Source organism: Pleurodeles waltl, chromosome 2_2, assembly GCF_031143425.1.
Source record: "Pleurodeles waltl isolate 20211129_DDA chromosome 2_2, aPleWal1.hap1.20221129, whole genome shotgun sequence".
In the NCBI taxonomy this organism is placed as follows: domain Eukaryota; kingdom Metazoa; phylum Chordata; class Amphibia; order Caudata; family Salamandridae; genus Pleurodeles; species Pleurodeles waltl.
Window position 1 is genome coordinate 1,162,817,518 of NC_090439.1, and position 27,567 is coordinate 1,162,845,084.

Genomic DNA, 27,567 nt, shown 5'->3' on the forward strand with positions numbered 1-27,567 from the left:
GTTTATCTGCAGGGATCACCGTCTTTCGCTGTCAGTGTGACTTGTCCCGTTCCAAGATGGCGCCGGGGAAGCTTTCAGTGGCTCAGCATCTTTCACTGTAAGGGGCACCTGTCCCGTTCAAACATGGTGCTTAAGGACTTAGCATCGGATTCCTGGAGGCTTGTGCAGCGGCCATCTTTAAACAGGATAATGCGTGCAACATCTCTAAGTCCGCTTTCTGTGTCTATTTCTTCTGTCTCGAGATAAATGACAGATGGAAGTTCAGATGAATAACGGACCGGTCTGGGTTCAGCGCGTCTGGTCAGTGTTTACGTTTTAAATCACCTTGTCTGTAGTTCTTCCAGTCAGTTCTCTGCTGTTGATGCTGCAGCCCCTCTGCTCTTGCTGTTCTTGTCACCCCGCATGCAGACTCACCTGCTCCATGCACACGGCTTCTAGGCGCCTGTGTAGCCTCACTGCACCGCTGACCAGTCTGCTGTACCTGAGCCCCCTGCAGCCTCAGCATACATGCCCATAGACGTGAATCACACGGGAGACTCTAGATTTTATAAACCCATAATGGTTTTATTTTGGGTGTCTTCTGCCTGCAATTGTCCCTCCTTTAATAGAAGTCAGTGGGAGAAATGCATTCTCCCGATTATATTTTTTTAGAACGTCCCACTTTCCTCCTCTAAAGTATTTTTGTAGGACCTCCCACTTTCGCCCTCTAAAATGTTGGCATGTATGCATAGCTGTCAAGGTTTCAGATTGCTGTGTGTGCCATTTTCATAATTTCAGTGTAATTATGAGTGACATTTCAATGACTAGGAGTGACACTTTCTCCCAAGGAAAATCAAGCGATGAAGACGGAGGAACCATATAAATATAGTGTTATAAGCATAAGAATAGTCAAGAGAAAAGAAAAACAGGATAACAGGAAAAACTACCAGCACAATGGTTCTGCTCAATGACTTGTAAATAGTGTATTATAAATTATGTTGTAATAAGTATTGAGATAAGTTAATTTGTTTATCTATATATTACGATCGTTATAATGGTATGCTCCTGCCTACCTTAGAATGTTGGCATTGGGCCGGCTTGGAGTTTGCCATAGAATGTTGGATGCTGGCGCTGCATTGTTGTGTGAGGAGTCTTTGAATAAACTGGTTTTCCACTTGCTCTGCGTAGTTCCCGCAGATTATTTAGTACAGGAAATCTTTGGCGACGAGGGTGGGATCCAATTAGAAGAGGCTGTGCAGGGGCAGCTGGACTCCTCACCCCTGGGCTGGTGTGAACTATTGCTGTCTGCGCTGGCCTGCCGACCTAATATGCGGTGCTGTGCGGAGTGAGCGCTCTGGTGAAGATGACAAGCACTCCCCTGGCCTTTGTGGTTGGCACAGCGTGCTGACTATATTGGCCTTTTCCTTCGTCAATCCATTGTAGGTGCGGCACGTAAGTGTCAACCAGTTCCTCCTGGCTCCTGTCAGTGCGGCACAGTGCGTGTACCTGCGCTCCATATGCCAGGAAACATATCTGCAGGAAGGCGGCACAGCAGAGAGCGTGGGGGTTTCCTGGATGGCGGCTCCTTCAACCACCGTTGTTCCTGTGCGGCGGCGACAGCAGCGGTGACGCGTGAGGGAGAAGCAGTCCCTGGCAGAGTTCCCCGGGACGGCAGCTCCTTCGACAGCCTGGTTCCTGTGTGGGCTACAGCAGCGGTGACGCCGTGAGTAGGAGGCGGTCCCTGGGTGGAGTTGGATTGGGAACGCGCCCCCAGGGAATTTTGGCTGCCCTTGTTCCTGGTAGGACGACGGCAGAGGTGACGCTGTGAGGAGGCAGCGGCCCCTGGGCGGATTGAAGTTGGCAACACGCCCCCAGGGATTCCAGGCAGCAAGGAAGCATGTTTTTATGTCGGTGGTCAGTTGAAGACCACACGAGTATACACGAGTGTTGGACAAGTCTTCATCTTACTCATGTTGGACATTTGACTTATACCGGCTGTATTGACGGCTGTGCAGAGTATTTGGACCCAAATATTAGAGTGATATATAGTATGAAGGCACTAGTGTGTGATGATTTATTTGAGATTGAAATTCAGCGTAAGTACTATTGTATGACAAATTGCTCACCAATTTTGATGGATGAGTGCTGCAAGGTAATATATTATTTGTGCAATTGTCCATATAGTATAAATATTATTTGTTTTGTGAAAATTAGTGAACGCAAGTTGTCCTTTAGATTATCCATTATAATTCATATTATCATGGCTTCAGCCAGCATGTCACATCTCCTCCATTCCTGAATGAAGTTGGGGAACCCAGCTTGCTCTGGAAGGACTGGAGGAGATTGTTTGAATCATATTTAATTGCAATTGGCGGGGAGAAATTCTCTCCACTAAGGAAGCAACACATCTTATTGCACAATTTGGGCATACATGGAAGAAAGGTCTATGATAGTTTAACAGAGCTAGGAGAAGAGGAAGAAGAGGAGGAAGTGGAAGAGTTAGACATATATGAAATAACTCTTAAAAAGTTAGAGGGTTACTTTGGAGTAAGAGTAAATGTGGTCATTGAGAGGCACAAATTCTTTAGTAGGGTACAGGGTAGAGATGAGAAGGTGTCCAGTTACATAGCTAGTCTCAAAGGTCTTGCCGTGACATGCGATTTTGGGGGTCTAGAGGACTCTCTAATCAGAGATCAATTAGTAAGGTGCACCAACAACAGTAAAGTGCAGGAGAAATTGTTAATTTTAAGTCCCTCATTGAAGGAGGCTGTTGAGATAGCCAAGGGCATTGAACACACGGCAGAGTGTATCAGATTAATGAAGAGTACCACTATAACTGATGAAGTAAAAGCGGTCAGAGCTGTTCCTAATCAAGAGTGCAAGGAACCCAATGAGGAGGAGGAAGTTAAAACCCAAGAAATCTCAGTAAAGACGAATGCTGTAGGAAACACCAAAAGTAGATGCTACAGATGTGGGAATGTTAGGCATTTGGCCAACAGCCCCGAATGCCTTGCTCGCAATTGTATGTGTAGGAAATGCGGAGCTAAAGGGCACTATGCGAGGGAATGTAGGGGAGAGAAGAATGAATATAAGGGCAGGAAAGGAGTGCACAAAGTGGAGGATTTCCAAGAACCCCACAGCAAATTTATATTGCAGGTCAAAGGAAGAATGGAGAGTACATGTAAAAATACCATGTATCCAACTTGTGATATAACTCTAAATGGTGAACAAGTAAGAGTATATGCCGATTCATTTTCCCCCTTCACCTTCATAAATTACAGTATTTATGAGAGTAAGTTCAAAGGTAAAGGATACAGTTTACAGTCTGCAGACATATCCACTGGGGTGTACAATAGTGATCCCATACCATTGAAAGGGATGATGATCATGCACATAACTTTTAAAGGCAGATCGACCACCGGAAAAGTTTACTTCACCAACAAGGGTTCTAATCTGTTGGGATGGGAACATCAACGCGAGTTAGGCATACGCCTGGACCCTAACAGAGAAGAACCAGTGTTATTGGTAGGAAGTCCAGAGAGTGAGTATGCTATATGCAAAGAGTTCCCTTGTCTCTTCGAAGATAAGTTGGGCCGTTTGGTTAATTATCAGCATAAGATAATAGAGAAAGAGAGTGCAGTTCCCGTTTCGCACAAGGCCAGGCCTGTACCGCTTTTAATGCAGGAACCCCTTAAACAAGAGTTACATCGCTTAGAACAGTTGGGGGTCATTGAGCCGATTGAAAGTGCTCTTTGGTTAGCACCTATTGTTGTTACCAGTAAGTCTGGAGGAAGGGGCATACATGTCTGCGTGGATTTGAGGGATCTTAATGCTAACATTTGGGTGGAAAGATTTCCATTACCCAGAATCAACAAAATGTTGAGTACCTTGGGTCCTGCCAAATTTTTCAGTGTCATAGACCTATCTTCAGCATACCATCAAGTGGAGCTACACCCCTCCTCACGTTCCCTCACTTCATTCATTACGCCGTTTGGTGCCTTTCGGTACCGCCGGATGGCGTTTGGTCTAGCATCTGCGGCAGCCGTGTTCCAACGGATTATGCAAAACATTCTGAAGGGGGTGGAACATAGTCTATGCTTCCAAGACGATGTCTTGATTTACGGAAACAGCAGAGCTGAGCATGATGACACCTTAAGAGAAGTGTTCAATGTCTTGAGCAAAGCAGGAATGACAATTAAGAAGGAGAAATTTCAAATTGGTATGGCTTCGGTAGAGTTCCTTGGGCACAAGATCACCCGGGAGGGTATAAAACCTAAGCATGACCTGGTTAAGGCTGTGGGAGAAGCAATGGCCCCTACTAGTAAACCAGAACTCAGATCCTTCTTGGGATTGGCCGAATACATGGCAAAATTTGTACAAAATTTTGCCATGGTCACAGCCCCTATGAGGGCACTCTTAAAGAAGGACGCTCCGTTTATATGGAGTAGTGATTGCCAACAAGCATTCAATGATATCAAGGAAGCCATCATTCATTCTCCGCATTTGGGAAAATTTTACCCAAAATTGAAAACTTTTGTGACCACTGATGCGAGTGGCCAAGGTTTAGGGACAATGTTGTCTCAGCAAGTTGATGGGCCGGAGAAAACTGTGGCCTTTGCTTCGAGAGCGTTGAGTGGAGCAGAAGGTAATTACTCGACTGTTGAAAGGGAAACGCTAGCCTGTTATTGGGCCATAACACACTTTACGTTTTTCCTATGGGGCCTACCTTTCACGATTAAGACGGATCATAAACCTTCAGTCAACATTTTTATGACACTAGGCAGAGAGCGTGCTACCGCACGCATAGCCAAGTGGATGTTAGGTCTAGAAGGTTACAACTTTAATGTTGTGAATGTTCCTGGTAACAAAAACACTATTGCCGACTATCTGTCCAGATCTATGAGACCTAATTTGGTAAGAGAGGGCAGTCAAGAAGAAGAATCACAGATATGTGAACCCATATTGTGGATAGATTTAGCCAGTCTTACGAAAGAGGAATGGGTGGAAGAAACAGAAAAGGATCAGACGCTACGATTACTTAAGGAGAGAATTGTCAGAGGGTGGCCAAATAAAATAAAGGATGTGGAGGAAGATCTTAAGGGCTATTGGAATGTCAGACTAGAATTACGTATCTCCAACAATCTAGTAATGAGGGGCGAAAGAATCATTCCTCCCTGCAAACTATGGGGCAAATTGGTGGAACTGGCTCATGAGGGACACCTTGGACGCAGTCTCACCAAAAATAAGCTACGTGCTACATATTGGTTTCCACAGATGGATAGTGAAGTGGAGAAGGTCAGGCGAGAATGCTTGGCGTGTGCCATGAGTGATAAAACCCACCTAACACGTAAGGCCCCATTGTCGCCTGTGAGCATACCTGCGAAGCCTTGGGACAAACTTGGGCTTGACATTTTAGGACCCAATGACTATCTAGGGAGCAAGGGGCATTACATCTTTGTGTTGATAGACTATCATTCACATTGGACAATGTTTAAGATTGTGAATCAAATATCTACTGTAGATGCTGTTAACTTCCTAACAGAGGCATTTATGAAGGAAGGAATTCCCAGCACCTTAGTAACTGATAATGGTGTGCAGTTTACTTCCGACAAGATGAGAGAGTTCCTTAAGAAGTGGGGTGTCCAACATTTCAGAAATGCTTTATACAGTCCTAAGGCTAATGGGTTGGTGGAGAGAATGAATAGAATGTTCAAGGAGTGTATTCAAAGAGCTAGAGTCTCAGGGTTGTCATGTGAAACAGCGTTAAATCAGATGTTGTGGTCGTACCACACCACTCCAAACACAGACACAGGATTTTCACCTTTCCAGTCTCTGAAAGGAAGGCAACCGGGTACCAAATTAAACCCAATTGGTTACTGGGGGGTGAGCATGTGTGTGTACAAAAGGAAGTGACTGCAGATTGTTTCCGACGCAAACAAGAAAAATACGTGAACTGGTATAATAACAAATTTGGAACCAAAAATAAGACATGGCAGGTGGGGCAATGGGTCAAGGTCAGGCTCCCTGATCGTACACAAAAAGGTTGTAGTACATTTTCAGAACCCATTAAGATTAAAAATGTATATCGTAACGTGGTTGAGTTAGAGGATGGAAGAATTTGGAGCATGGACCATATTGTGCACCATCAGGGGACTGTTGACAGGCAAGAAGGCGATCCAGTCCCCAAGGACAGCGCCGAACATACTGCAAGTGCACAGCGGGGAAGATGGAGTTCCCGAACCAGGAAAGTACCGAAGTGGCACAAGGACTTTGTGGTCGATTCGTAAGGGGAGAAGATATGTTATAAGCATAAGAATAGTCAAGAGAAAAGAAAAACAATATAACAGGAAAAACTACCAGCACAATGGTTCTACTCAATGACTTGTAAATAGTGTATTATAAATTATGTTGTAATAAGTATTGGGATAAGTTAATTTGTTTATCTATATATTACGATCGTTATAATGGTATGCTTCTGCCTACTTTAGAATGTTGGCATTGGGCTGGCTTGGAGTTTGCCATAGAATGTTGGATGCTGGTGCTGCATTGTTGTGTGAGGAGTCTTTGAATAAACTGGTTTTCCACTTGCTCTGCGTAGTTCCTGCAGATTATTTACTACATATAGTAATATAGCAAGAATCGTATACTACCCTTGTACACCAGCGCCACCATGTGTCCTTCGATAAACACTACTCAGAGCTTACCTAGCAAAGTAAGAAACTAGAAGGATTTACAGCACTTCAGGACACAGTTATTTTGAGTGACAATCTCAGGCATTGCAGTTTTGCAGGAAAATTACAGAAAATGCGTTATTCTAACACGGGATGCGTGATACTTGGTAGGGCTATGTATGCCTCACTGCCCTTCTGAGCTCCCTGCAGCCTCCTTGCTCCTCTGAGCTCCCTGCAGCGGCAGTGCTCCTCTGAGCTCCCTGCAGCCTCAGTGCTTCTCTGAGCTCTCTGCAGCGTCAGCGCTCCTCTGAGCTCCCCCTGCAGCCTCAGTGCTCCTCTGAGCCCCCTGCAGCTTCAGTGCTCCTCTGAGCTCCCTGCAGCCTCAGTGCTTCTCTGAGCTCTCTGCAGCGTCAGCGCTCCTCTGAGCTCCCCCTGCAGCCTCAGTGCTCCTGTGAGCCACCTGCAGCTTCAGTGCTCCCTGAGCTCCCTGCAGCTTCAGTGCTCTCTGAGCCCCCTGCAGCCTTAGTGCTCCTCTGAGCTCCCTGCAGCCCCAGTGCTCCTCTGAGCTTCCTGCAGCCTCAGTGCTCCTCCGAGTTCCCTCAGTCTCAGTGCTCCTCTGAGTTCCCTACAGCCTCAGTTCTCCTCTGAGCCCCTACAACCTCAGTGCTCCTCTGAGCCCCCTGCAGCCTCAGAGCTCCTCTGAACCCCCCCGCCCACAGCATCAGTGCTCCTCTAAGGCCCCTGCAGCCTCAGTGCTCCCCTGACCCGTCCCCCTACAGCCTTACTGATTCTCTGAGCCCCTTGCAGCCCCATTGCTCCTCTGACCCCCCCCCCCAGCAGCTTCAATGTTCCTCTGAGCTCCTGCAGCCTCAGTGCTCTTCTGAGCTCCCTGCATCCTCAGTGCCCCTCTGAGCCCCCTGTAGCCTCAGTGCTCCTCTGAGCTCCCTGCATTCTCAGTGCTCCTCTGAGCTCCCCTTGCAGCCTCAGTACTCCTCTAAGCCCCTTGCAGCCTCAGTGCTCCTCTGAGCTTCCTGCAGCCTCGGTGCTCCTCTGAGCTCCCCTGGAGCTTCAGTGCTCCTCTGAGTTCCTGCAGTCTCCGTGCTTCTCTGAGTTCCCTACAGCCTCAGTTCTCCTCTGAGCCCCTACAACCTCAGTGCTCCTCTGAGCCCCCTGCAGCCTCAGAGCTCCTCTGAACCCCCCCGCCCACAGCATCAGTGCTCCTCTAAGGCCCCTGCAGCCTCAGTGCTCCCCTGACCCGTCCCCCTACAGCCTTACTGATTCTCTGAGCCCCTTGCAGCCCCATTGCTCCTCTGACCCCCCCCCCCCAGCAGCTTCAATGTTCCTCTGAGCTCCTGCAGCCTCAGTGCTCTTCTGAGCTCCCTGCATCCTCAGTGCCCCTCTGAGCCCCCTGTAGCCTCAGTGCTCCTCTGAGCTCCCTGCATTCTCAGTGCTCCTCTGAGCTCCCCTTGCAGCCTCAGTACTCCTCTAAGCCCCTTGCAGCCTCAGTGCTCCTCTGAGCTTCCTGCAGCCTCGGTGCTCCTCTGAGCTCCCCTGGAGCTTCAGTGCTCCTCTGAGTTCCTGCAGTCTCCGTGCTTCTCTGAGTTCCCTACAGCCTCAGTTCTCCTCTGAGCCCCTACAACCTCAGTGCTCCTCTGAGCCCCCTGCAGCCTCAGAGCTCCTCTGAACACCCCCGCCCACAGCATCAGTGCTCCTCTAAGGCCCCTGCAGCCTCAGTGCTCCCCTGACCCGTCCCCCTACAGCCTTACTGATTCTCTGAGCCCCTTGCAGCCCCATTGCTCCTCTGACCCCCCCCCCCAGCAGCTTCAATGTTCCTCTGAGCTCCTGCAGCCTCAGTGCTCTTCTGAGCTCCCTGCATCCTCAGTGCCCCTCTGAGCCCCCTGTAGCCTCAGTGCTCCTCTGAGCTCCCTGCATTCTCAGTGCTCCTCTGAGCTCCCCTTGCAGCCTCAGTACTCCTCTAAGCCCCTTGCAGCCTCAGTGCTCCTCTGAGCTTCCTGCAGCCTCGGTGCTCCTCTGAGCTCCCCTGGAGCTTCAGTGCTCCTCTGAGTTCCTGCAGTCTCCGTGCTTCTCTGAGTTCCCTAAAGCCTCAGTTCTCCTCTGAGCCCCTACAACCTCAGTGCTCCTCTGAGCCCCCTGCAGCCTCAGAGCTCCTCTGAACCCCCCCACCCACAGCCTCAGTCCTCCCCTTACCCTTCCCCCTACAGCCTTACTGATTCTCTGAGCCCCTTGCAGCCTCAGTGCTCCTCTGACCCCCTCCCCCCCAGCAGCCTCAATGTTCCTCTGAGCTCCTGCAGCCTCAGTGCTCCTCTGAGCCCCCTGCAGCCTAAATGCTCCTCTGTGCTCCTTGCACCCTCAGTGCTCCTCTGAGCCCCCTGTAGCCTAAATGCTCCTATGCCCCTCTGCAGCCTCAGTGTTCCTCTGAGCCTCCTGCAGCCCCAGAGCACTTCTGAAACACCCCAACAGCCTCATTGCTCCTGTGAGCCCCTTGCGGTCTCAGTGCTCCTCTGAGCCCCTTGCAGCCTCAGTGCTCCTTTAAGCCCCCCTGTAGTGACATGGCCCTTGATCCACACATTCATCTGGCACTACAGCCTCAATTCAGAAATCTGAATGGATGGACATTTTACAGGATCTGTGTTGCCAGGCTTCTTAATTTGATATTTTTTCAGACACATTTCTTGAGGTACTGCTTTGGTATTGATTCAAGAGCAGAGAAATAGAGACATCCTGAGCAATTTCCAGACTTGGGGATCCGCTGGGAAATAGAGAGCTTCAGATACCTGGGCATTATGGTTACACACACACTGATGCTGCCCACCGGCATTTAAACTGGACAGGGTCCTTGAGGGGTTTGTGGGATCGAAAGGGTTCTGGAATAACCTGAGCTTGTTGGTGATGGATAGGGTGGCAATAGCCAAGGTGGTGTTTCTTACATGCTACCTCTGCTTAGTGCAGAATTCACAGTTCCCACTTGGGCCACAAATCTTCCAAAAATCGAATAGTCTACTGATCTTGTTGGTCTAGCCTTGAAGGGTAGCCCTGATAGTCCTTAAAAAAACATGGAGGACGGAGGCCTAGCTCTCCCAGACATGCAACTATATTTGCAGCTCACCTGCAGCATGCCGCACCTTGGTTGGTTTTTAATAACTGTGTCAATAATCATTAATCATTTTGCTTTTCTATTTTTAACAGAAAATACTTGCGTGACCCAGGAAATGCCCAGTGGAATCTGGAGTTGCTGCTTTCTGTCACGGAGATTAGGTAAGACTTTGTTTTTATGTATTCTCTCCTTTGAGTTAATATTTTCCTTAAAACGTTCTGCAAATCTTTTGTTGTAATCCGACTTCTCAGATTCAGTATTGATGATGCGTCTGAAACCAAGAGGTTCTGAATGAACACTACTCCAGATAAGGTGAGTTAATAGGACATGCTTGCAGCTCACAGAGACACTGCTCTGGAATGGTGGGAACTTATGTGCAGTGGAAGGCCGCTACGGCGACACTGCACCAGAAAGGTTGACCTTAGGATATCATGCGTATTGGAAGGCCGCTAACGGTTCATGGAGACAGTGCATCAGAAAAGCATACCTTAGGATATCATGTGTATTGGAAGGCCGCTAATGGTTCATGGAGACAGTGCTCCAGAAAGGCACATCTTAGGATATCATGCGTATTGGAAGGCCGCTAACGGTTCATGGAGACAGTGCATCAGAAAGGCATACCTTAGGATATCATGCGTATTGGAAGACCGCTAACGGTTCATGGAGACAGTGCATCAGAAAGCCAGACCTTAGGATATCATGCGTATTGGAAGGCCGCTAACGGTTCATGGAGACAGTGCACCAGAAAGGGAGACCTTAGGATATCATGCGTATTGGAAGGCCACTAACGGTTCATGGAGACAGTGCTCCAGAAAGGGAGACCTTAGGATATCATGCGTATTGGAAGGCCGCTAACGGTTCATGGAGACAGTGCACCAGAAAGGGAGACCTTAGGATATCATGCGTATTGGAAGGCCACTAACGGTTCATGGAGACAGTGCACCAGAAAGGCAGACCTTAGAATATCATGCATATTGGAAGGTTGTTATTCTTTGAAGAAGGGACAGGAGGGAAGAAGTTACACTCGGATATCTACAGATAACAAAAGCATGCACAACTCATAAAACAAACTATCCAATGAGATACGGACGCGCTAACTGCTGCGAAGACAGCGAATATCTGACTAAAACTGAGGTAACTAGGAGCCGAACACCAGTACATGTAGACGATTCAAGGAACTTAGTGAATTGAGCGTTGTAGAACGCTACGCGCACTTAAGATTATTTTTCTCTCAGCATGGTGAACATTCTAAATGAATAACAGTAACAACTAGAACGCTCACAGAGAGTGACTAGCGGCTGCCATCTTGACATTTCTCTGGTGAGATGCAGATGCCCAGTTTAGGGCAGCAATACTGGCTACTTGATGTGTTTTCTTGATTTCAATATTGGAGGTTCTGACACTGCGCTCTGCTATCTGACCATGCTATAAAGTCATTGTACTGTTAAAATCCAAGCAACTTTAGCCCCCATTTAGTAGAGCAGCCGTGGTATTGATCCAGTTCAACATGAAAAGGGTCAGTTTCCCCACAACAGATCCTGAAAATCAGGTGCTGAATGTGGTATGCAAGACTCTTGGGAAGCTATTGATCCAGAGGGTGTAGAAAACTGATGACATGAGGAACTGAACTACATCTAGAAAAGTCACTTTGAGGCCAGAGGTAGGATCCTGTAGTATTCACAAAAGTGAGGATGTCAAACTGTGGAGATCCCCATGGGAGGACCAGTGGGGGCACTGTAGCCCTGATGCAGTGAGACTTGTGGGCACCAAACCAGGTGGCGGGAAGGAGAGTGGCTCACCACTGGACAGAGGAGAGTTGCGGAGTTGAGTTGTGTGACACACTATACCAGGGCAGAGTGGACAGAGATTTCTTCCCATTGACAAGAGGATGACATTTAACGAAGGCAAGGTTACTCACGCCGGGCGAACTGATAAAGTCAGGGGTACAGGTCTGTAGCCATGGGGGGCATTTGAGGGACGGGCCAGCTCATAATAATCTTTGCCCAACCCCCCCCCAAATAACCGAGACAACTAACCCAGTTTAAAAGTCCAGACGTTCAAAGGGTGAATGAACTATAAAAATGCCTTTAAATTTTGTTTTTATCTTGTTGCATTTGCTCTATGTTTCAAGGCAGGTTAAATGTCAGGCTATGTCTTCTGATAAATTGCTGCTTGTAATTTTAACATGTCCTTTGACTGCAAAGGGGCAGGATTTTGTAACGTGAACTATGTGACAATCTCTCTTGGGTAGAGACAGGGCCACTGGAATTATGGGACAGGGGAGGCCTACATTATGCAGCAAAGTGGATTAAATTATGTGGCAAGAAAACACAAGTTATGCCTCTTAAAGCAGCACTTTTGGTGACAGTATCACTTCATTACTTTCTAATTTTTACACAGCACTGTCTGGGCAACAGTTTCACTTTATTAGCACAGGTTCCACATACAGCTGTAAGTAACTGAAAGGTAACCAGTCAACCTGTGCGAAGGACCTTCCAGTGTGCAGCAGCACATGTTACAGCATTTGAGCTGAAACAAAATCATTTTTTGTCAAAAGTTGCAGATTATGCTGCAGATGATGCATCATGTGGCAAACGTGGCAAATTCCGAATTATGTGTAAAACACCAAAATTGCATAATTCCAGTGGCTTTGTTTACAGAGAATGCATAAAATACTGTAGGATTTCAATTTGTTTCTAATTCACAAAAATGTAAATACCTGTAAATATCCTATACAAATATTTTAACATAGACCATGGGTTATGAAAGCACAAATGAAGCACATTTTGTTTTATAATTCTGAAGTGTGATGGGAACAAAGATAAAAACAAATCTTGGTGATGTACAGATGTACAGATAATATATATTGTATTGTATGCTTATGCGTGGCACTGATGCACTTACCTACATGGAAGTAAGTTACGAAATACAGGGTGATGTGTCCTTGGAAGGGTTTTGTCTTTGTTTGTGATCGTATGTGGGCAGTGTTCTTGTTGTGTATGATGACCATCAAGGTGTGGTTATTGTGTTATGAAACGCAACGCGCACCAGGGTGGTGGATGATGAGGTGTGAGAGACACAGATGGTTTTTAAGTACACTGACAGCTTAGAACAGCTCTGCAGGTCCCTTTAGGGTATTTCTTATGATTTTAGTTTGCTTAGCTGGTTACTGCACTGGGCTGTCCAGTCAGAAAGTTTGGGGCAGATTTACTTACATTTCACACAACAAAACGCAGTAAGGCAATTAGCTGTGCTCCATTGCGTGAAAGGCAGACAGCAGAAATGCACCACATTTACACAGATATGGCACATTTCTGCTGTCTCCTAGTGCTGGCACACTGTGTTCTGCCTAGCGCCAATGCTGACACCCCTGCGTTATGGGTATTATTGTTTTTAGGCAGGAATGGACATCTTCCTTGCACAAAACAATCCTTAGGGGCACATTCCTCTTTCCATGTGTGCTGCAGAATGCTGAAGACAGTGTGGAATCAACAAGGAGAAATACATTTGTTTCCCCGTTACCCCTCACTGGGGAAGGCCTAGAATTGTGATGCATTCCCAGGTATACTAGCTGTAGTAAATCTGGGAATGTGCCAAAGTCCATGGATGGATGCATGGGAACACCCATACGCCACCAATGGAACATCTTGGTAATGCAAGGCAGCAATATGCGCTGCCTTCCTTTACTCTGTAGTTACTAAACTACGTAAAGCCATGCAAAATGGCTTTGAATATCTTAGTAAATACCAAAAATTATTTTATGTCAGGCTGTGCCACAAAAGTAATACAACCTCATAGAAAATCTTAGTAAATCTGCTCCCTATTGTATAGTTTTGGGCTGGAGCTGGCATTTCCGTAGGGAGAGAAAAGTGGAGAGATCTGCTGGGGTGTGCATTGTTATCATCATCTCGTATCTGAAAGCCACTGTGAGATGTGAAGATGCGGCCAGTCTATAGATATTTGGGACATGCAGTCATGGGCTAGAATAAAGTCATCTAATTCACCTGCAGTGTCTGACAGATACCTTCAGTTATTCCATATCCTTTCTTTAGTGATGGCTGGTTTATTGGCTGCGTAGTACTGCGGATGGACAACTCTAATAGCATAAATGGTTTAATTGAATGTAAGAGGTGTAAGCTGCTGTTGGCTGCCAGCCATTAAGTGTTTTGGTATTAGAATTAGTGTGGGCCAGAAATGTTATGTATGTAACTTTATAATAACCTGGTGAACACACTAAAGATTCATCTCCTTCAAACAAATATTGTGTAAACCACAATCACAGGTATCTTAGGCTGAAAGCATTTGTATTATATTTGGCCTCTCTAGACATTTCTGAAGAACATCGACTAAGATGTCCTGATTTTTGTATAATGTACTTTAAGAACTATGCTGTATGAATCTGCTTTTTAAAATGCATTGACTCCTTTGAAATTCTGCTTTATCTAATCAATGGTCATAACACATAAATTGCTATTATGAGGCACCATGTAATTAATGTACTAAATGCATAATATTTGGTAACAGTAAACATTTAGGGTAGCATTTTTATTGGGAGGAGTGTGGGAATGCTGGACGATAGGAACTGTATGGTTCCACACAGATTCCAGAATTTTCCTTCACTGAAATATGAGGAAAATCTGTGATTTAGCCAAACTTTGGTGTTTGCTAGGCATTCTGGGTAAAAAGAGGTATTCACATAAGCTACCCCACCCCAGACTACCGTAGGCAGCTTGTTTTCAGGAATACCTGGGCTTGGCAGGTTTCCCTGGGTGCCAACAGAGCTCTGGCCTAAATACTGCAGCTACCCACATAGCCAGAATTGGACGATTTGCAAGGCAAAATCTTGATCTTTCTTTGGGCCTTAAGGGCCTTACAGAGTCTTTCCCTTCATGGGCTCTTTCTCAGTCACAAAAATGGGGTACTATTGTTATAAAGAGAAGCATAGGAATGCTGTGAGGTAGGACATTTGTGAATCCAGATAGAATCCATGAGAGCGGTCTGCGTCCAGTCTGTTTTGCTGTGTAGCATCAGTGTGCTGAGTTGTATAGCAAAAGAAAAAATCTAACTTCGGACTTGTGGGAAGCATTTCCCTCCCATGCAGACTTTTATTTTCGAAAAGAAAATGTTTTTGGTGGTTTTATCAGTAACATTTTCTTTTCCAGTACTGTCGATGACCTGTTGAAGTACACTATACTTTGAAAGAAATGTGATGGATGTCAATAGGTCCTCGTCTGCCCTAACACAGTTAAATTCCACTAAAACCATGCAGCCTCATGCCCTGTCCAACAGGAACTGACAACAAGCTGGAGGGGTGTGATGGCCACATTGCATTAACTTCTCTGTTCCATGATCACCGGGGACATCTCCAGCTCCAGGAGGCCCCCTAGATGGTTTGCTTCTGGGATTGGGGGGGGCGGGGGCAGAGAAAAGAACAGTGGTCAAAGAAAAGTGGCAGGTGCTGTTAATGGACAGACAAAGCAGAGAGAATGTTTCAGTTGTCCTACATTGCCTATGTAGAAGAGGGCTAGAGAGAGAATAGAAAATATTGAGAAGTACAAAGAAGATAGAAGGGAAGAGGTTCTAGAAAAGGAGAGAAGACTGAAAGAGCAAAGGGAGAGCAAATAGAAAATAGACAAAAGAGCAGGAGAGATAAGAATGGGAAGATAGATGCAACAGAAAGGGACAGTAGGGAAACGGTTAAGGCATTGGGGGCAGAGATTTGAGGCTTGAGTAGGGAAAATAAGAGTGAGCCTAAAGGAGTAATTTGAGAGTTAGGTACACAGAGAAATAGCGATTGGATATTTGAAGTGGAATTTATAGATTACCATGTTTTCGACAATACACCTGGCCAAAGGGATGTCAAAGCAGAATGTTGCACTCCTTTTTTCTAAAAGGGATTTTAGTGTAAGATCCAAAAATCTCCTTGCAGGATCTTCAAAATCCTCATAAGGTCTAACCATTATTAATTAATTAACATTTCTTTTTGCAAATTGCTTTCAAATGGTGCCCCCTAGTTATTTGTTACTGTATGCTCTTGGTGATAAATGCTGACGCCTTCTCTTTTAGTGCATATTAGCCATGTCTATGCTGGTATAGTATCTAGAAATTACAACCTGCTTGCTGAGAACTCCAAGTTCTATTGAGGGGTGATTTGACATTCTAGTGTATATTTAAATATGGCAGTCTCTTAACTGTTTCAAACCATGAAAGTTGACTTTTATCTGCACCTGTTGTAATGCCAAATAATCCCTCTGCAAGTAAATATTTTCCATTTCTACTACACATGGTAGGCTTCCAGGCCTTCTACATTCACCACTCAGAAAAGTGCACACTTATCCATAGAGGGTACCACCTTCAGGGTCCTATGCAAGGACTCTACTGCATGTGAAAGAGTAGAGAACATCCATAATTCCGGAATTGGAGGACTCTGTAGCATCCAAATGGGATCTACCATGCAAGCAGCATCAAACAGAGATGTTATCACGGAGCAGAATCCTAGATGCAACCTTAAAACTCCCACTCCGAGCATTACAGGCATCTGGTGCCTGTCCATCTACGACTCCCCTAACTGGAGATAGAACTAGTGTCCTCAGCCAGGCCACAGGCCTCAAAAATACTCATTTTGGGCTCATATGGTAACCTATACGTTACCGCCCGTATCCTTCTTGCTGGTTGATGTCTAGCAATGGTCTCCTTTTGTACCTTTTGCACAACCTGCTTGTAACTGTGAGGGGTGTGTGCCAATGTCAAAGCTCACTTCAAGTCTGTGCAGTTTTGACTGGTGTTTTTGATGAAATGTAATTGAACTATCCATCTTTTTTTACAACCTTATACTGAAATTCTTCTTGCGACCTTCCCAGCTTCCTCTGTAAAATGACATTTAAATTCTATTAAATTTTTTCTCATTGTTTCATCCCAACAATGTTTAGAACACACTGTTTGCCACTAATTTCCCAAATGTTCTTGATGGATATACTCAGCACTCTCTCTAAAGTTATTGTAAATTAGTAACAAGTTAAATTAAACATTCAGTTACAAAGTTGGATAGAATTAGCAAACTCCACACTTTATGAAGCAGATGAAATGTCCTTAATTTACTTCAGGTAAGGTTTATCCTTTCAGGTCTTCCAAGTGTGATGATTTCCTAATGCAGAATGTACCAGTTAGGACATACTTCAGCAAACACATTGTGAGTGTGGAAACTGTAAATTCACGACATGAGGTAAGAGGTGTGGGAGGGAGGACTCCTAGCTGAGGTCAGCTATTTTTGTTTTTTAGAGAACTTTTAAGCTTGGCATTGCACAAAGCTTGAACATTTTTCAAAATACACAAAGTTGGAAGTCAGCTTACTTTACAACTTTACACCCTTCTACTTTACACCATTCTACTTTCAGTCCTGTCTAATTGATAGGATTTAAAGTTGGATTCTGAAAAGTTGTATGAATGTGCTTTAAAATGTACCTTAAAAAATCCCCATATTCCTTCACATGGAATCACATGGTGCGCACCTGAATATCGACATCAGAATATTGATGACACAGAATATCGAGTACAGAATATTGAATCCATAATATTAACAGGTAAATGAGTATAATGTTTCTATACCTTATCCCTCATATAAGTACCTACACACTATATATCTACAAGGTATGTAGATGTGGAGTTAGGAAAAGTAAATCTACACTTCGCTATATACATGTACCTTTCAGCATTCTGTCCTCAGTATCCTTATGACACAATACTCTCTGGGTTAGGAGAGCAGATTTAATGTTTGGTCATTGTGAGAAAAGGCCTCTTTTGTCATGGTTAGCCCCAACTTTATGCCAGGTATTGATAGGGTCTTAAAGTTATTACTGTCCTGGGCCCCTGCTAACCAGGTTCCCTGGGCCCGACCTCTTTCCCAAAAGTGTTGTGATGCATTGGGACAAATGGCAACACCTTTAGCTGCCACTGTAAGTCCCTAGTAAATGGTACCTAGGTAACCAGGGCATGGGGTATGAAGGGTAGGCCCCTGAGGGCAGCAGTACAGATTGTGCCAATCCCAAGGGCCATGTCTCCAGATGCACCCAGCACTGCCATTGCAGGCTGAGTGTCCTGGTGCAATCCCAAAATACAAACTCGACATGGCATGCTGCCTGTGTGTCTTGTCCACTATACACTACATACAATATGGGTAAGCCAACCCTCTGGCCGGCCTTCTAGCTCTAAGGCTGGGCTCACTATACTGCATGTGAGGGCATAGTTGCATGAGCAATTTGCCCCTACTGTGTCCTTGCCAAACCTGGGACATAGTAAGTGAACAGAGCAGCCATTTTAAATGCATTTGCACACAGAAGAGTCTATGTTTTTTTTCTGAGGTCATTGTAATTAGAGTGCAACCTTATTGAGCCATTTTATGGTGGAATGAGCAAACCGGTTATTAACTGCGATAATTTACATTGTTCTCTACTCGTTTACAGGAAGTAGTAGAACAAAAAATAACTCAAATTGTTTCAGAACGAGGAATGTGACTGATGTTCCAGTAAGTTGTTATCTGATAACACACAGAAGTATAGTAGGTTATAAGTTTACACTAGTGAAAAATATGACCCCAGCATAAATGATTCACCCTTCTTGGAGTAGGTGACTTCAAAATGGTTGGAGGTCTGAGAGTCAGAATTAATTTTTGCTGGGGAGTTTATCACATTACCGACATAAATCGTGATCGATGTATTACAAATGCTGTTGATATCACACTCTGCTAAGGCGCGCCTGTGTTATACTCTTTCTGGGATGTCTGATGCCTGGGGGTATTTGCTCCTTGAAAATTATTGAATTTACTTTTTCGCCCACGTCAAGCGTCAAGCATTTAAAGCAGATCTTATTGACACCAGACTTAGGGGCTGATTCCGAATTTATTTGTGAATAAAGACTGGTATTCGAGGTACGATACTGTTCCTCTGGTGAATATTTTCTCTGACTACAATACAAATGGACTAGATTAATATGGGTTGGAGGGAACCAAGGCTTGATTGGGATACCATTGTGTGAACCTTTATACCATGGATAGCCTTACAGGCCCGTCTTTCAAATATATTTCTTGTGCTACAGGCCCACTATGCATCCTACTGATTTATTGATGCAGCGATTCGTTCATGTACCCAGATAGAATAAGTACTGGCTCATCCAGCTGAAGTTGCCGGTAGTACAATAAGTAAAGTCTTGTTGGCGAGAAAAGACATAAATAGATGGGGCATGGCATGTTGTGTTGTGTATGGACTTTCCTGGGATGTCAATCACCTTAGAACAAATATACCTCTCTCTACTTCAGAAACTGGAAATTACAATTATAGTTTTTTGTGATTGAGGACAGGTTTTTGTTGCCAGAGCAGTTCAAGAACAGAGGGTGACAAGAGATCTTGCATATTTTTCTATATTACAAGATCAAACATGGACTTGCTTCTGTTTTACCAGCTTTCCCCATACAACCCACAATGTTTGAGGCCTTGGATAATGCCACTACAATGAAAGGTATACAAAACAATAATGAATTCAATGCTTGAATTAATCTCAGCCACTGGTAATTACTTGGGGTCACATCCCACTCCATCATTATTTTGCCACACCATGTCATCTGATTTTGGACCCATCTATATGCAAATCAGTCTCAACCCTGCTCCAATAGGAACAGTCCAGCCAGAGTTGCTAGGCCTTCCCTGGTCCAGAACGCAAGCAACCTAGGACTGGTTTCACCGTAGACAGGGCTCATCAGCCAGGTACAGCTTGGTCCCAGTGGCACAGTGTGCACTGGACCCACATCTGGGCACCTCGAAGAACATCGTTTGAGAGAAGTGCTGAACAATGATATGAACTCTACAGAAGGTGACTGATTCTTACATCTATAAATATTGTCCACAAATATGATCATATAGGTATGTTTGAGGATATCAGAGAAAGTGTATCGTATGTCGAACTCCATTCTTTCAGTGGTACTGACTATGTTAATGAGAAAGTTTTTTAAAGAAAATAAGATCCCAAGTTGGTTCTTGTTCTGTCAGTTTTTATTGGTCTCATTTTTGCCCCTGGGGTGTGAAAAAAGGACAGAAACTGATGTCAACTCACCAGGGCAGAACCAAACCACTCTGTATCATCCTGTCCAGGAAGATACCCAGGACGATTCAGAGCTGTGGTGCTATCTCTTGACACAGGAAAGCGATTTCAGCTTTTCTGGATCCACTCTACCAATGGTACGTACTTTTTCCTTAAATACCATGTTTTCAACTATGCACTTAAAAAATGCCACTAATAACAATTAGGAAAATGGTTGATGCCACTAAATGACTTTGAATTGTAAAACGGACTTCTTGTTTTTGATAAGCAATGTTGTTTGTTTTAAGTAACTTGCATTTCAAGTGTATTTAGGCACTGTAGTCAGTTTGCTGGCAATAAAATTCCACTCAATTTTTGTGATATTAAATACATTAGAAAAAGTGTATGGAAAGACTAGGTTTTAATCACATACCATGCTGCGTAACATTTACAGTAGCCTTAGTCCACATGGAAACTCACAGTACACTGTGGTGTAAGGGGTCACAATCTATTGGGTATTCAGTGACATGGTGCTGGAGACAAGTTCTTGCAAAGGAAAAGAAGGTTTGAATCTGATGCCTCTGAGGGAAAAGTCCTCCCCTGAGGAACCAGGTTGCTCACTCAACAGAAAGGGGGCATCAGTAATTCGAATAAGGAGATTCTAAGTTGATGTCCTGTCCTTACATTTAGAAGTCTTATGTGGTCCCTCGGGAACCAGGCTCGCCCAATTTGTAAAGAAGAACCACACTTGGAAAGAACACAAGAAGGTCTTTCTTTCAGTGAATCTCTGTAAATGTTCTAGGGCCAGTTTCTTTGACATTTCAGACAGTTGTGAGATCAGAGATTCAGATTATCTACTGTTAGTGAAAGTGAAGGTTTTTTTTTTAAAGGTAGATTTCCATGCTAGCAACTATTCAGTAGTTGAAGCTGCTCTTGAGGGAACAAGTGTTTGCTTTTTAATTTGTGGATTGCAGGAAGAAGTCATGTGGGAGTCAGAAGGCCAAATACCTCTACACGCTGCCTTTAGCTGCACTTCTCCCACTGGTTCACATTTTAACAGTGTATTTGTCGGTGAGGCGTGGGTTTGCATTAACATCCACCAGGAGAAAGGTTTTCTTCCAAAATCTCTTCATACAGATTTTTTAAATTTTGTCTTTAAAATGGCATAAAATATCCTTAGAAAGTTCCTTTGATGGCATGGGAGGCGATAGACTTACCTTACAATATTGTAAATCAGAAATGGTATGACCTAGCTCCTTTGATCGATTTGAGGCATTGCTAATTTTCCAAGAAAAGTAATCCAATATTCATTGATTTAAAGAAAGTCCAAACCAAAGATTCTTACACCTTTCCAATGACACATCTATGGATCAGGTAGTTGGGATCTCAACCAATTGAGGGATCATACAAAGGCTCAACTAGTCCTAATAGTCAGTGGTCAGGGTAAGGGGATTACTGGAGTTGGGCTGGCAACCAACTGTCGCAGCCAAAGGTCACCAAATTTCAGGAAACTTTTACTTGATCCTGGGTTGCTGTGATCTGGATTTATGATTGGTGGTGGCGCCCACTGGACCGAGTAGTTCACCAGCTAAATCAGGAAAATGTACTGTACATTTATGCTGTAAATGTGACTTCAGACCTTAATACCTCTAGTGCATCTATTGATGCATTCCTCCTTCTGTGCCTGTGTATGTCCAAATCACTGTTTCTTATCCTTCTGCTCTGTCTTGTAGCCACTTGGCTGAAAACAGCTACCTGATTTCATTTGCACTATTACATACATGTGTTTCTCATTCACAGAATCAAAGGACCTGATAAACAGACCTGCAGCACCCGAAAAGTCCTGCACACCATCACCAAATGAATCGTTGTAAAATTGTGCAGAATCTGAGTAAACCTCCACCTGAAGGTTGACCCTGTAAACACACTGTGCGATTCGTTTTGAGGAGAAAAACTGGCCTAGTGTGAGCAAAAAGCTTCATATAGAGCTCATCTTTATAAATACTTTGAAGATCCGAACCAGGGATAACCTGTATCATTACATAAAGTGAAAACAGCTTTGCTCCTTTTTTCTGTATGTACTTTGGATGTTTTATTCTGGCACAAAACCATAGTACAGAGTCTGAAAAAAGTTTCACTCAGAGGTCACATCTGTATTTGCATCAGATAATGTGTAATGGGACAAACCTGCACAAGGGTACAGAGTGTGATCCCATTTTCATTCTGATGTAACTTTAGTGCAGCATCAGAATATACTTAGGAGAAAACATTCCAGTGTAAGACATATGTGAAAAGCGTGACTCACAGAACACATCTGTTGAATTATAGGATGCTTTCGGGAGACAAATTCTACCAATATGCGGAATGTGAGAAAAACTGCAGTGAGGGTTGTTCGCTGGACAGGCATGAAATAGTTAAATCTGAGGATAGTTCATACCAGTGCACAGAATGTGGGAAAAGCTTCGCTGAGCCACGGAAGCTGTTACGACACCAGAGAGTCCATGCTTGTGAGAAACCCTATAATTGCACAGAATGTGGGAAAAGCTTCATAGAAAGAAACAATTTATTGAGACACCAGAGAGTCCATACTGGTGAGAAACCCTATCATTGTACAGAGTGTGGAAAAAGCTTCTCTCAGAAAATAAACCTTTTGGTACATCAGAAGGTCCATACTGGTGAGAATCAGTGTACAGACTGCGGAAAAAGCTTCACTCAGAAGAGCACACTGCTAAAGCATCAGTTAATTGTTCCTAGTGAGAAACCCTACCACTGTACAGAATGTGGAAAAGGCTTCACTGACACATCCACACTGGTGAAGCATCATAGAATCCACACAGGTGAGAAACCCTTTCAGTGTGCAGAATGTGGGAAAAGCTTCACTGCAAAAAGTACACTTTTGTTACACCAGAGTATCCATAGTGGAGAGAAGCCCTATCAGTGTACAGAATGTGGTAAAAGTTTCACTCTTAAGAAATGTATGTTAAGGCACCAAAGAATCCACACAGCCGAGAAACCCTACCACTGCGCAGAATGTGGAAAAAACTTCAGTGAGAAGCATGGCCTGGTGGGGCATCAAAGGATTCACACTGGTGAGAGACCCTTTCAGTGTGCTGAATGTGGAAAAAGCTTCACTGCAAAGAGCAATCTGTTGGTACATCAGAGAATCCACGCTGCTGAGAAACCGTACCAATGTGCAGAATGTGGAAAAAGCTTCAGTGAGAAGCGCAGCATGGTGGAGCATCAGAGAATCCACACTGGTGAGAAACCCTTTAACTGTAATGAATGTGGGAAAAGTTTCACCCTAAAGACCACACTGTTTAGACATCAGAGAATACATACTGATGAGAAACCGTACTGCTGCACAGAATGTGGAAAACGCTTCACTCAGCCAAGCACACTCTTCATTCACAAGAGAATCCACACTGGTGAGAAACCCTACCACTGCACAGAATGTGGGAAACGCTTCAGTCTGAACAGTACACTGTTCAGACATCAAATTACTCATACAGGGGAGAAACCATACAATTGTACAGAATGTGGGAAATGCTTCACGCAGAACAACACACTGTTGAGGCATCAAATAATGCATTCAAGAGAGAAACCATATAAACAGACTCAGTGTGTGAAAAGCCTCACTTGAAGGACAGGTCTGTTAAAAAATCGGAGGATCCATCCTCAGTAAATGCAGATTTAGTGTGGCAAATGTGAGAACAATCCATACTGATGAGAAACTCTGTTGGCACACAGAATGTGGTGAAAGCGTCACTCTGACAAACACACTGTTCATACATCAGAAAACCCTCTGGTGAGAACTCCACTGCTGTGAAGAATGTGGAAGAAGCTTCAGAGAGAAGTGCAAACTGGTAATTTAAAGAAAAAAATAATTCCAAACTGAAGTTACAGTGAGGAATTGTGTAAAACTGATCAGGAATAATGGAATTTAAAATACTTGGAAATTTTGAGAGCAAAGGATCTACCTGAAAAAATAACAAGTAATACATGTAATAAAGGTTTCAAGTTGCCATGGGCTGGAAGCTCAGGTGGGATCCCGATTTGACCAAACATTCACCATGATTCAAGACACCTTGATAAGTCGGCTTTTTAGAAGGGAGAGGGTACCCTGCTGCAGGCCAGGAAAGAAGTGTTTCGGTCTTGGTGCATAAAAAGGGACCACTAATTTGCTCTTTTTGATTCTGCTGGGAAATTCTTTAGTAAACAATTCTTTATTTTCCTTCTCAGGGCTGAGGAGCAAAAACAATTCAAGCAGTCTTGGTTTTATCCATAGTTTCCTGGTAGTGGTAATCTAAAAATGCTGTCATTCAGAAATATGTGGATAATAGAAGGATGCTGGAGTATGAGTCCATCTTTGAATGGTTGACAGACCACCCTTACATTACAAAATGGTGAAACTGAGAACTGCATGTCCTTTTACAGTTGATCATATCTCTTGAATTTGACACATGGATGTTGGTGTGACAAGACCCTTCTCACGGAGGAGTGTCTAAAAATGTTATACCTCTGAATTGCCATTGCCTGGGATGCCCAGCGGGTTCCTTTCCATTTTCAAGTTAAATGTTTGTGTTGCTAGCCCTGTTAAAACTGTTGAGGATGATTCTCCCATCATTGATAGCTGGAATAATTTGAATCCTAATCTACATGGATTACATAATAGTTCTGGATTTAATCCAGTAGGTCTCCAGCGTGGTTTAAATGAGTTGGATCTATTTTCATTGAGAAGTCTTGTGCAAATGAACACAGTCAAATCAAATGTGATGCTGATATATAGGTTTACAAAGGCGTGTACATCAGAGCTTGTAGAGGTACTTGTAAAGATACCTTTGAATCAGGTGATTGCTTGTATATATTTGGGTATGTACAGCTCCAAATTTACAGATTGCTTGTGTGTGACATTTTCATGGTTTAATTGTACATATGAGGGACATTTTATTGCCAAATGTGTGACACTTAGTGAAACTTTCTCACATGTAAAACCAAACAATGAAGTCAAGAAAGTCACAAACATATTAATAAAGCATGGCGTAGTAGCACACTATCAGTTAAAGACTGCACATTTTCCATTGGAATGGCCAATAAATTAGCACAAACAGTTTTAGTGATAAATCAGGTTTAACTGAATATTTTATTTGTGCTTCAAGAAGTGTATTGATTTGGTTTCATCCTATTAAAATGTTTGTTTCCATCACACATCAGACTTACATAAAAATGTGCTTTATTTGTGCTTTTGTAATTGTTGATATATATATATATTTTTTTTAAGTCTTCAGTTTGTTTACATGTATTTAATTTTTGTTGTGTGTTAGGGAAATACAAATTTTTTTATTTTCCACTCACTGTATCCAGCACAATTACTTCACAAGTTAACTTTAGAATATCCTCTAACTTTTCAGTTAGAGAAAAAAAAGTAAACACCAAACTGTCTTTCTGATGGGTACATCTACCTGTGGATTCCTCACGTTTTGAATACTCCTAATGCGCCAGAATTCAACAGATTTATTTTTCTTTCTAGCTCTTTAAGTCAACAAGGAAGTCACAATGGAACGGCTCTGCACGCGATTACGTCTGAAGTCATCGGAGCCATAAGAAGTCCACGCGGGCATGCTGACGTCAGTTCCCTTCTTTCCACTCCTTCGATGCTAATGGTTTTTCTACCTCTCCAGGCCTTGCACTGTGTCGAGAGAGCTTCTTCATAACGAGTTTTCTTCGTGTAACAATGTCTCAGCTGAAAAAGTCAGGCTTTATGCCTTGTAGAGAGTGTGGAGGCTATATGTCAGTTACTGACCTGCATGAAAACTGCCTCTGGTGCCTGAGTTTCGACCACGACGTCGGGGGATGCTCTTCTTGCCAGAGTATGAACCAGAAGGCACTGAAGAAAAGGGAGGCAAAACTGTGCCTGGCAAAGGCTAAAAAAAGAGAAGCGGGATGTCCAAGATCCAGGCCTCGAGAGGAGTCGTTGTCCCACAGGCCATCAAGGTCGCACAGGAGGCAAGGTCGCCACAGCTCTCGCCATTGCTCTTCCCGAGATGCTAGCCTGAGGTCTTTGTTGCTGGCTTCCAAGTCTCTGCGCCGTTCGACCTGAGAGGTGAGTCCCACCCTATCTCTCCCACAACCAAAGTCACCTGAGATGTCACCGGGGCCATCTTTGGTTGATATCTCAACGTCGCCTGCAAGTCCTGCGGCACAGTTCTCTCCTGTTACTCCACCAGACCAGGAGATTGAAGAGCAGGAATCAAGTCAGGCCCAGCCTCAACAGGAATATCCGATTTTTCCAGTTCCTGGGATGGATCCATCTGTTTTATTAAATGCTATGCTTAGCATTTTCAACAGGGTGATGGCCCCCCGCGGTGCGCCTGTGGGCACCACGGGTCCTTTGGCCTCTAATCTTGGAGGCATTTTCTGTCCACTGCTCCATCACGGTCGGGGATGACGTTACAGCCAGAGCCGGTACCGAGGGTGGATAAATCTCGTCCAGCGTCGAGTCATTCTACTCCTGCGCGGAGTAATATACACCAGCTCTGGATTCACCAGTGCCGCAAAAGACATACTCGACATCCGCATACTCGCTATCAATGCCGTGGCTGGAGTCTAGATTGAGATCTAGAAGGGAAGCCTTGAGGCTCTTGGAGGAGCAGCAGTACTTGGAGGAGCACCACAAGACCTTGAGGAAGGAGAGATTCCTTTACCTTCTTATGGTCTTGAAGGTATTGAGGTGGCTAGTGGACTGGACACTTTTCCGAGTGGGAGTTGTTATCACCTGGGGGTATTCCACTTCTGGAAGTTACTTCTTATCATGGAGTATTCAGGAAAGCAGCTGAACTTTCAGGCTTGCCATTTCCTACATCGGAGTTGAAATCTAACATCCTGACTGAGGTTCTTCACTCCTCCTCTGCTACATCTGAACCTCTGCTGCCATTTAATGAGGCTTTGTCGGAGCCATTCCTGGATCTCTGGCGGAAACCTGGGACTACTCCAGCTGTTTCGAAAGGAATTGCAGGAGGTATAGGGATGCGCCAGGTGGCCCACAGTTTCTTAGTCAGCATTTGACACCTGGAAGTCTGGTGGTCCAGGCTTCTTGTTCTTCGAAGGCTGCTCCTGGTTCCTTCTCTACGACTCTGTCAGATAGGGAATCAAAGCGTATGGAACAATCTGCTAAGAAGATCATTTCCTCATGTAGCATGGCATTGAAATTGGTAAATGCTTCGTGTGTGTTGGGCAGATATATCCATACACTCATGGACTCAGCCAAGGCGGTTGTTCCAAAACTGCCACAGGATGTGCAGGGACATTTTAAGGAGTTGCTGCAGGATAGTCAAGCGGCGGCTAAGAAGGTCATTCAGTCAGGCTTGGATACAACAGATTCAGTTGCCAGAGCCATGAGCACATTGGTGGCAACCAGAAGGCATGCATGGTTTCGGGGGTTGGTGTTCTCCCCTGAAGTACAGTACACCTTAATGAACCTTCCTTTTGACGGGTCCAGGTTGTTTGGAGACAAGGCTGACTCAGCGTTAGAAAGGTTCAAGGAGAGTAAGGCCACTGCTGAGCCATTAGGTCTTCAGACACTATCCTCGACCGATAGACCTTTCCGTAGGTTTAAGGGGTTTGGCCACTCACGCACATTGGCACATCATGAGGGCTCTCCAGTGGTGCCTCCGCAAGCAGTGGTTTCAACACAATGGAAATCTCAAGGAGTCAATAACAGTCTCCAGAGACACTGCA

General features: G+C 44.4%; 1 protein-coding gene across 1 annotated transcript; it reads left to right on the forward strand.

The window, feature by feature from the left end:
• The first annotated feature begins 236 nt into the window (after positions 1 to 236).
• LOC138283010 (zinc finger protein 484-like) lies at positions 237 to 25,052 on the forward strand. Its single transcript, XM_069221126.1, has 3 exons — positions 237 to 300; positions 9,858 to 9,926; positions 21,634 to 25,052. Exon 3 carries the CDS (start codon positions 22,163 to 22,165, stop codon positions 23,471 to 23,473), a length of 1,311 nt encoding a protein of 436 aa, XP_069077227.1. The 5' UTR covers positions 237 to 300; positions 9,858 to 9,926; positions 21,634 to 22,162; the 3' UTR covers positions 23,474 to 25,052.
• Positions 25,053 to 27,567: the final 2,515 nt, after the last annotated feature.

Coding starts and splice junctions, on each gene's coding strand:
- LOC138283010 (XM_069221126.1), top strand. CDS start 22,163: ATGCTTTCGGGAGACAAATTCTACCAATATGCGGAATGTGAGAAAAAC.